Consider the following 10538-nt stretch of genomic DNA (forward strand, 5'->3'; position numbering starts at 1 on the left):
GAAGTGGTCTGATTCTAGATGTTCTGGGGCACCTGGGTGGCTCAGTTGGTTGAGCATCTGGCCTTGGCTCAGGTCATGATCTCATGGTTCAGTTCATGGGTTTGAGCCCCGTGTCGGGCTTTGTGCTGACAGCTAGCTCAGAGCCTGGAGCCTATCTTCAGATTCTGTGTCTCCCTCTCTCTCTCTCTGACCCTCCCCTGCTCATACTGTTTCTCTCTCTCTCTCTCTCTCAAAAATAAATAAAACATTAAGAAAAAAGAATTTTAGATATCCTAAGACGGTATTTTGCTGAGGGAATTTGCTGACATGTTGGTCCTAGGGGGTGAGAGAAAGAGAGGAGTCAAGAATGACTCCAAAACAGGTTTTCAATAAACCTTTGTTGAGTGGATGAATGGGTGAATAAGTGAATGAATGAATGATACACAGCCATTAAGGATCAGGATTTAAAGCCCGTTTAGTAAGACATCAAAACACTCACTGTGGTGCTTAACCTTTTAGAACTGGCAGAGGGTCTTTCTTTAGAAAAGCACACATGTACATACGTGACAAATTTGCACATAATCTGAGGAAACTCCAGAACCTTTTGAAGTCCATCCAGAAATCCCCTGTAAAGAGAGCCTGCATGTCACCATACAAGTATGTAAGATAAAGCTTGGTTTTCAAAACGCAGTTTGCATGAAACCTTTGCAAAACATCTCTTGCCTAAAGTTCCCCCTCCAATCTGACAATGGATTAATGTAACAGAAAAAGACAAATGGTACATCTGTTTTCTAAGTTTAAAAATAACCATCACAATCCACGTTATTGGACTAGGATGCTAATTTCTAAGTCCGTATCATAAAAACTCTTAATCAGGGACAACAGCTCATACTTCGTATTTGTAAAAGACTAAAGGAAACTATACATTTTTTTACAGTAACATCACAAAAGTTAATAAAGCGCCATTTCTTTATGAATGGCTGGGATTATACTAATTCAGTCCAATAATACCGGTCTTCTCATACCTGTAGAAACTTAAACAGTCAGATTTACATGACTTTAATGACAAATTAGGAAATGAATTTAATACTTGCAGCTTGAGAAGTCAAATAAAAAGTATACTCCACGGAGGAAAAATAATAAAATATATTTCTGGAAGGAACAGCAGTGCTGTTTGTGCAAAGGCTAAAATACAAGATTGGATGTTGCTATATTTTATGAATTGCAAAAAATTACAATATTACTTATTGCAAAATAATAGTACAGTTCAGTTTAGTCTTCAACCTGAAGTAAATCTATAAAGGCAATTCAAACGTTGTCCTCAAATTTTCAGATTATCATTTAATCGAAGTAATCTTTGGTGTATATAGATGTATAGTATACACATACCTATATATATATATATACACACCTATATATATATACTATATATACCTATATATAGTATATATTTATATACACAAGTACATACATACATATATATAATATATATATATTATATATTCACACACAAGTACATAAATTTATGTATGTATGTATTATGTATATAGACCTATACGGTATAAAATATTTAGACATCTATGTTTAAATTATACTTTTAAGCCCTCTAAGTCTTCAAGGAGAATAAGGTTGCTTTGTTTTGCCTTATATTTTCAGTACTTTTATTTCAATCCTCAGGTTTGTTTTCCAAAGTGGACTGTTCTGCCACAGCCATAAAACTCTTTCAAGCTACAGGGGATCACAGAGTTAAAACTCTAAGGATTAACACTGGGCTAGCTCACAGGCTTACCGGCTGCCCTGGAGCATTTGTCTAAGAGCTTAAAAAAAAAAAAAAAGAAAAAGAAAAAGAAAACAAAAGAAAAAAGGCAATAGAGAAAATTGTCCAAAAATCTATCTCAGGAAGCACCCTACATCTAGGAGAAGAAAACCGGTCCTAAGGCTTTGCTGTCTGATCCTACCCAGGTCTACATTCTGTTGCCTTATACCCTCGGAGAGCTGAGAAAAATGCCTGCCATGTTCCAAACTGATCTCTTAAGTTATGAGAGGAGTGTGAAAAGGGAGTCAATAGAATGCTTCTGTACTATGACACAGGTACAAACTGGAAGACCTAAAAATAACAACACTTTAGCCTAACCTTGCACTTTTGGCTTCTACTGCCTTGCAACTGAGTCAAATTGTATCTACATTTTCTGTGGGCCACTTTTATAAGGGAATATAAAACATTACCCAAGGAAAGCAAGAAGAGGCATACAGACATTGGGCATTTAAAATATCTCTAAAATGTCTTGGCCCCACAAGCAAAGATCATACCAGCTAAAGCAGTACTGAATTTAGTTATAAACTTTGGTGTGCAGTGGTTGCTGCAGAATGAGAAAATCTATTCTAGAAATGGTGATAATACACTCCCCATACTCGGAGTATTCGTCTATAATTCAGAATGTATTTCTGTTTGGAGTATTGGTGTTAACGTGCTTTCTTAGCAGAGAGTGGAACAGCCGTTGTGGTGTATGTTATGAATGCATATTAACAGCACATGCATTTGCATATCTGGAACTATAGTAGAAAATGCATAACAAAATTTCTTTTGAAAGATTATTGTACAAACACACTGAATCCTTGCTAAATCTTGACATAACAACTTTTTGTTTTCCCCCCTTTTTTTGAAAAAGAAATCTAAGACATTCAAACAATAGACTAATACTCAGAAAACCTCAACACAGATTCAATCCCCCCTTCACCCCGCCTCACCACCACCACCAAAGGTTTTTATTTCACGTTCAAAGGCAGAAATAGAACAGTCCCAAATGTTTTCATTAAAAAAAACTGTTTCTCATTTGTCTGCACATTGCAAAGATAAAATACAAAATCTATCCTTGTGGGGAGCTGCATTGGTGATAGTTTTCTAATAATGTGTCATGTCATCTATTCCTTAGATTTTGATTCTTGTGTTTGTGATGCTTGTAATACAATGTAGCTTCTGGAAACTTTGCAAGTTTAGAATATGGTACAACATGCAAAATGCGTGACAGGCTTTGTGGCTCCTGACGCTTGATACTTATGCTCCTTTACATTTAAAAATTCAACCCCACGTGAGAACAAACAGAAGTGTGCATCTGGTCCTCTTTTACAAACTCTCTGTGTTGAAAGAAAAGGTGTGTGCAGTTTTTGAACTACAGGCTTCATGAAATATACTCAGTGCACCCATTACCAGTAATATCCCCATAAGCAACACATTTTGAAATGCCTTTGGTAGGTCTCATTTAAAAAAAAAAAAATAAGCCAGGCCAACCGACTTCACTTATGAATTTATAGCCTTATTTTTATTTTAAATTTGCATTTTTTACCAAATCATTGAGAGAGAAAAATTATTCTCCTTTATCTAGCAGCATCTCTCCCTTTTGCCATCATCCCTCTCTTTTCTAGAACCGTCCAGGCAAAGTTGAGTAACTTTGAGGGGGAACGGAAATGAGTGGGATATGACAGGAGCAAAATTGAATTTAATTTGAGGCCCCTGATGCCAAATTGGAACCAAAGAGCATTAAAGCAGCAGAATTCTAAACCTTTCAAAACTGGGATTTATAAGGGGAATGCTAACACAGATTCAACAGTTACAACTCTGCCAGGGATTACTTTAATACGAAAAGCATACTGTCTCACTTTATAGAAAGAGATTATTCAGTTATCAAACAACAAAGGTTGTGTTTGTCCATTTCTAAACTTTTTTTTTAAGTGCACTTTTTACTTTATTGACAGGTGACTCTGAAATAAAACATCCTCTTTTTTTTCTTTTCTTTTTTTTTTTCATGGGAAGGAGATGACCAGGGAGCAGGGAAAAAGAGAGGAAGGTGGAGTTTGCCTCTGGCTTCACAGTTCATTTTATCTATAAGACCTTTTGCCAGTTTCGCTTAACTGTTTCTACTCTGCTTTTGTTAAGAAACCAAAAGTGGGGAGTGGGGAGACGGATAAAGATGAATAAATCTGAAAAAGAAAAACAACTGGACACCGATGTGAGAATGAAGAGATTTTTAAATCGGTTGTCGGTCTAGAGGGGGGAATATGTGAGGAGAAGATTTTTAAGAGAATGAAAAAAAAATCTGAGAAAACAGAAAAGCTCATCTCTGATTAATATACTCAGCAGAATGCCAGGAAGAGAAAGACAGAAACCTAAGTTCTTTTTTAAAAATGTTTACTGTGTAGAAAACGAAATGAAAAAGAAAGAACAAGCCGGTTAATGTTGGAAGGAGACCGGGACAGTACAAGAGGGAAGTTGTGACTTCTGGTACAGGACACAAGAACGTAGTTTGACATCTTTCACGGTGGACTTGCAGATGTCTCTGTATTTGATACAGATAAAGAATCTCTCCGAAAAGTTGTTGAAAGATACCAGCAAGTGTAGAGAGGGGAGCGGCTGAGGATGTCTTTCACAGACCCCAGATGGAGAAACTGTTCTTTTATTCCAAATTCCTAAGAAGCACAGAAGTCGTACATGTTAATAAGAGAACACACAGACACACGCCCATAAGTTACACGCCATGAAACAAAACAAGGAAATAAGGAGACCTTTGTTGATCCCTGTTCACTCACACAAATCTTAGTTTGGTTAAGCATCTCAAGACCATTTTCCTGATTTCGGCTCCTTTTCCTGGCGTTCTTTCCCTGGGTACCCAGGTGCATGAATGGGATGGTGATCTTTACAAAACGTCAACATCAACAACAACAAAAACCTCTTGCACACAAAAGCCCACCTTGTAAATGAACGGAATATTAACGACTACCTAATAGTTGCACTGTTGGCAGGGCGAAACTGAACACTAACACAGCTATTTCTACAGAATGCCAGTGAGGCTGAAGCAGCTCTAGGAGAGAAACGCACCTACTGTATGTGAAATGCTGGTGCAGATTTTTCCCCTATCAGTCTAACCTTCTGTGTTGATGCATGAATGCTGGTACCCACTTACAGGGATGCCAGATGATCAGTGCAGAATGAAGGTCCCAAGAGAGAGGATCACATGGTTCTCTCTGCCCTGTGACGTCACTAGCAGATGGCATGGGTACCAGCTCTGGCAGTTGGCATCAATGTCACTTTTTAGAGATCAATGAGATAGTGCAGATATACACAGATCTAGAGACTCCAGGAGACGATGCGACACTCAGCCTGAAAAGATTTGGAAGATACAAAATGAAAACCGATTATTGAATGAAGTTAAAACCTAAGGTAATATAAATAAAGATATACTTCAATTGATGCTGGCTTTGCATGCAAGTATTTAAAGATACAGTGTCACTGTCTTATAGTATTTATATGCTCTTTGCCATCTATAACTTCTTATCATATTTCATTCTTATGATGTAACTGTCACATACTTCCACTGCTATTATGTAACACTGCAAGTATGTGGACATTGCTAAGAGTTTGTGTGTGTGTGTGTGTGTGTGTGTGTGTGTGTGTATTGAGGGGGCTGGAGATTGTTACATTTGAAAGTCTCTGTTTTAACGTGCCTATTTGTTTAAAGACTTTAGATGAAAATACTTGCTGTTTCACCAAAGGAAAGCCAAAATTGCATTTGAAACACAAATTATTTCCCCCTTTTATTCGGGATTCTGAACACACGTGCACAATTGCAGTCAGAATCCTTGGACCGTTCCTGTCAGATATTAGCTAGAGGGAGACTTCTGTGGCTCATAGAACAAAAACACTACGAGAGTGTTTTTTTTGTCCAGGGTGATTTGAACAGCAGTAAACAGACAATTACCTTTGGAAAAAATTTCAATGTAAAAGCAGTTTTACCATTTTCTTTGATTTAAAAAAATGCCAGTGATTCTTGTCTTTTAAAATTTATTTATGGAGTTTATTCCAAATTAGCCTGACCCCCACCCCTTTTTTGTGAAGGCTGGGAAAACAGTGCTCTTTTACATATATTTCTTCACTGATCAGAAAGAAATTAGCTGAAAAATTGGCTCTGGTTAATCTTTTCTTTAAATTTGTAAATGTCAACAGCCACTTATCTAAATTTGCAGTTACATAATACAGCAAATAAAGTTAAGGCTTATTTCTTTTTCTAAAAAAAAAAAAGAAAGAAAGAAAAGAAAGAAACACCTCACAAATTTGTCAGCTAATGGAGAGGTAATACTTTTTCATTTTAAAAACTGGTGTCTCTTCTCATTTTGTACTCAGGGGAATTGGAATTAATGAAATTCTGCATTGCTATATCATGTTTTGCATTTGCTTGAATTCAAAGGTCCTTTTTGTGCATTAAAAACAGTTCAAAATCAAAGGAAAATGGAGATGGTGGTAGCACTGTGATAAATGCTTCTTGTTTTATTTTCTTTTGATAATCTGCTGGTATAAATTGATTCTATCGCCTGTGTCCATGTAGTTTTTATAATTATGAGTCTGCACAAACTCAAAAATTAATGTAAAAAATTGGTTCCCGAATCAGTCTTTTTCACGTGTTTTTTTTTGTATTCTTATGATTAAATCATTAAATATGCTTTAAGTGTATAAACTTTAAAAATGAAAACACTTTAAATATTGTGCTGGCATTTTTTCAGGTAATTTAAGATTAGAGAACCATGTTAACACTACCGTTTGATGAGTCTGTTGTAATGCCAGAATCCCAGATGTGCAGAAAGTTTTCTAGAGAATGTGAGGACCAGAAGCAAATTAAGAAACCAGAAAGCTTTTCCAAACAGATTGTCCTTCGAGGAAAGAGCATCAAAAGGGCTCCTGGAGAAGAAACCGAGAAGGAAGAAGAGGAGGAAGACAGGGAAGAGGAAGATGAAAATGGCTTGCCCAGAAGGAGGGGTCTTAGGAAAAAAAAGACGACCAAGCTCCGACTGGAGAGGGTCAAGTTCAGGAGACAGGAAGCTAATGCGCGGGAGAGAAACAGGATGCATGGCCTCAACGACGCTCTGGACAATTTAAGAAAAGTGGTCCCCTGTTATTCCAAAACCCAAAAACTGTCCAAAATAGAAACTTTACGACTGGCCAAAAACTACATCTGGGCACTTTCTGAAATCCTGAGAATCGGCAAGAGACCTGATCTGCTCACGTTCGTCCAAAACTTATGCAAAGGTCTTTCCCAGCCGACTACAAACTTGGTGGCAGGCTGCTTACAGCTCAACGCCAGGAGTTTCCTGATGGGTCAGGGTGGGGAGGCTGCACACCACACCAGGTCACCCTACTCTACTTTCTACCCGCCCTACCACAGCCCTGAGCTCACCACTCCCCCAGGGCATGGGACTCTTGATAATTCCAAGTCCATGAAACCCTACAATTATTGCAGTGCATATGAATCCTTCTATGAAAGCACTTCCCCTGAGTGTGCCAGCCCTCAGTTTGAAGGTCCCTTAAGTCCTCCTCCAATTAACTATAATGGGATATTTTCCCTGAAGCAAGAAGAAACCTTGGACTATGGCAAAAATTACAATTACGGCATGCATTACTGTGCAGTGCCACCCAGGGGTCCCCTTGGGCAGGGCGCCATGTTCAGGTTGCCCACCGACAGCCACTTCCCTTACGACTTACATCTGCGCAGCCAATCTCTCACCATGCAAGATGAATTAAATGCAGTTTTTCATAATTAATGAGGAAAATGAAAATAAACAGTGGTCATTCACCTCCCCCGTCTAATTAAGACAAAGCAGATGCTTGTGGGCTGAGTAATTGGCACAACTCTATCTAAGGTGTTTACTAGTTTCTGAAGTGTGTTTCAACTATTGTGAGAATTTTCTATGTAATAATAAATCTCTTTTCGTATGAGAACTTCTTTTCCTTTCCTTTTGTCTGTAAAGCACTGTGATTCTGTTTCTACTGGAAGGATTTTTTCTTGTTTTATTTTCTTTTAAATTCACTTAATTTGTTTGAACAAGGTGTCTAAAAATATACTGTTGAATAAAGACATGCGCACAGTATAACTCAATGTCTATTTCAGTTGTACAGTAATGATAAAAATGCATGTTATTAAAATCAGATGAATAAAATGTGTTTATAATTACTAGCAATTATATATTATGTATCTCTGAAAACTGAAAATTTAAAATATTGAGAATAACACTAAGGTGACATTGATATTGGGAGATGCATTTGAGGATGTGCAACAATATAAAAAGCTATGCAATTTTCTTTTTATTAAGGATGAATCTCAATGCATTCAATTGGTAACTATTCCTCTTCAAGTTCTGCAGAGGGGGGCGACATGATATTTGGGCAGACGGTGTCATGATTTGGGGAACAATTATTTCAATCATGAAGAAAAAATTTTCAGCTTTTGTTTTGTATCGTTCAAAAAATATCTGTACAGGTTTGTTATCACAATGTATAATTGTGTTTTTCCACCCCACATTTTTAAAGCAATTAAACATAGATATTTACACTCCTAAAGGACATCTATTAGCTGTGATATTTTTGCATGATACTTATTATTTCCTGGTCCACAGATGCTGTCTCTAGCACACCCTCCTCCCCATTGCAGAAACATACGTACGAGATAAAACAAATTTCTTAAACAAAATGGCCAAAGCGCTTACAAGAAAAAAAAATTTTTTTAAGTATCTTAAATGAAAGAGGAGGAGCCCATGAGGGTTAAACATCCTGGGGAAACAATGATAAATCCTGGTAACCTTCAGCTCCAGCCGAAATTCGGTGGCAAATTTCCAGCAAACACCAAGAGTGGATGTTAAAAATAGAAGGTTTTACTCTGCGCGGTTTAAATAAGTCTGGCCGATTAGAGGCTAAATTCTGAGTGATTAAAAGTTTCCTGACAAAAGGCCACCAAAAAACCCCCTTGAACAGCGCCTGGAGAGCTCAGCCTCTTAGGCAGAACTGAGCCCCTCCTAGAATAAAAGCCAACGTGGCAGTGACCTCCCTCCAGATGCCCTCCTGCGCAGGTTTGCCCCCCAGGGGAAGGAGGGGGACAGCTGCGAAGGCCTGCGAGGGCGGCAGAAAGGGGTCCCGCGGTAGCGGGACTGGGCGGGTCTGGGTGGGCCTCTGCAAGGGGTCCGCGCTCCCCGCCGGCCGGCGCTGCCCATCGTACGCCCCGCAGTCACCGCCCGAGCCCGCGCAGGCCCGACGGCTCCTGGAGTGCGGCGCGTGGGGAGGAAGGAGACGGCTTCGCGCCCCCGCGGTTGTCACCGGGGCACAGGGACACAGGCTGCACTGCCCGTAGTGGGCGCCCTGGGACCCGGCGCCGCGCCCTGCGAGCGGCTCCCGAGCCGAACTCGCCCGCCAGGGAAGGGGTTGCGCGGCCTGGGGAGCCGGCGGCCCCAGGTACTCTGGTCCGAAGCAGGAGGGGACCTTTTGGGGCCAGGACCCAAGAGGCTGGAAGGGGTGACGCCCTTGTCTCCCGCCCCGTCTGCCGCAGTGGAGGTAGCAGAGGTGGCGGCGGCTCCAGTTTGCTCAAACTCCACTGAAATCAGCTCCTGGCCTGCCTTCCCACACCTGCGGAACTTCTAGAACGGAGGCCGAGAGGCCTGCGCCCCATCCTCCAGGGGCAGCGGCTCTCCAGCTACCCCCGCGTTAGAGCGCACGGCACCCGCGCTCCGCGGGGCAAAGGTGCTTAAGCAGCTGCTGGCGCGGGATTCAGCGGGTGATGAACGCGACCTTCTAAGCGGTTGTGACAGCACCTGTTATTCCAATCCCAAGAGGGCAAAGAAGTCAGGGAGAGAGGAGGAAGTGTGCCCTCTAGGGGTGGAGAGACGTTTGCCCGGGGTAGAGAGCGGTCAGTTCCCTGTCTAGACACAGGAGTGACTCGCCCTGGCTGCCCTCTCTGGGACCATGTCCAGGATTACCAGGCCTCTTCAAGGCCCCTCAGACACCAAGAGTCTGATCACTGGTCACCCTGTCTGAGAAAAGAGCAAGAAAGTGAAGAAGCATCAGAAACTAGAAGGATCTGACTTAAAAGAAAACAAAAACAAACAAACAAAAAAAGTAAGGCATTTCTGTTTAGTCACTAACAGAGTTAAGTGCGGTCTCCCCCCCCTTGTTCCAAGGTGACTCCCTTCAAGCAGCATTAGGCGGGTTCAGTGTCCTGTTGGTCTGGACAGGTTTTGACTACAGTCTTTCCAGGGTCACAAATCCATGTTGGAACTAGCGACCACAACAGGAGACGCATTCTCCCCTCCCCCTCCGGCAATGGAATGCTAAGAAAAAGCAGCTGGCTGAATGTCTGGGGAAGAAGCAAATGTTCAGAAGAAGTGTCTTGTCTCAGGGCTCGGCTGGAAGTAAACTCACGTGAAAGAACGGGGTTTTTCGACGCTTGACCCCAGAGATTATGACATTTCTTCTACGGTTCAGGGGCACAAATCTGATATGTGCTCTGTGCTCTGCTGAACTACTAGAATCCAGGGTGCCATGTTGTGTGTAAGTAGTGTGTGGGAGACTGATCCCTGTGGCTTGTTCATCCTTCCCCTCCCACCAATGACCCCCCAGTATGGGAACCACCCAGCTGGTCCCCTGTACACTGACCAAGATCAGAAGGTCAGTGTCTTCTTCAGCACTTCTCTGGGAACCTCAATCTTGAGAAATCATTCACACACCAAAGTCACAGATGCCATGCACT

The 10538-nt window shown here is 41.0% G+C and overlaps 1 protein-coding gene across 2 annotated transcripts; it reads left to right on the forward strand.

Annotated features, from left to right (window-relative positions):
• The first annotated feature begins 4903 nt into the window (after positions 1–4903).
• Positions 4904–8362, forward strand: NEUROD6 (neuronal differentiation 6). 2 transcript variants are annotated; one of them, XM_029955984.1, is made up of 2 exons: positions 4904–5194; positions 6532–8362. In XM_029955984.1, exon 2 carries the CDS (start codon positions 6553–6555, stop codon positions 7564–7566), a length of 1014 nt encoding a protein of 337 aa, XP_029811844.1. In that variant the 5' UTR covers positions 4904–5194; positions 6532–6552; the 3' UTR covers positions 7567–8362. The 2 variants fall into 2 exon arrangements, with proteins under 2 accessions (XP_029811844.1, XP_029811845.1); XM_029955985.1 differs by having other exon boundaries at positions 4905–5194; positions 6673–8362.
• The last annotated feature ends 2176 nt before the right edge of the window (positions 8363–10538 follow it).

This window comes from Suricata suricatta, chromosome 2, assembly GCF_006229205.1.
Source record: "Suricata suricatta isolate VVHF042 chromosome 2, meerkat_22Aug2017_6uvM2_HiC, whole genome shotgun sequence".
NCBI classification, from domain to species: Eukaryota; Metazoa; Chordata; class Mammalia; order Carnivora; family Herpestidae; genus Suricata; species Suricata suricatta.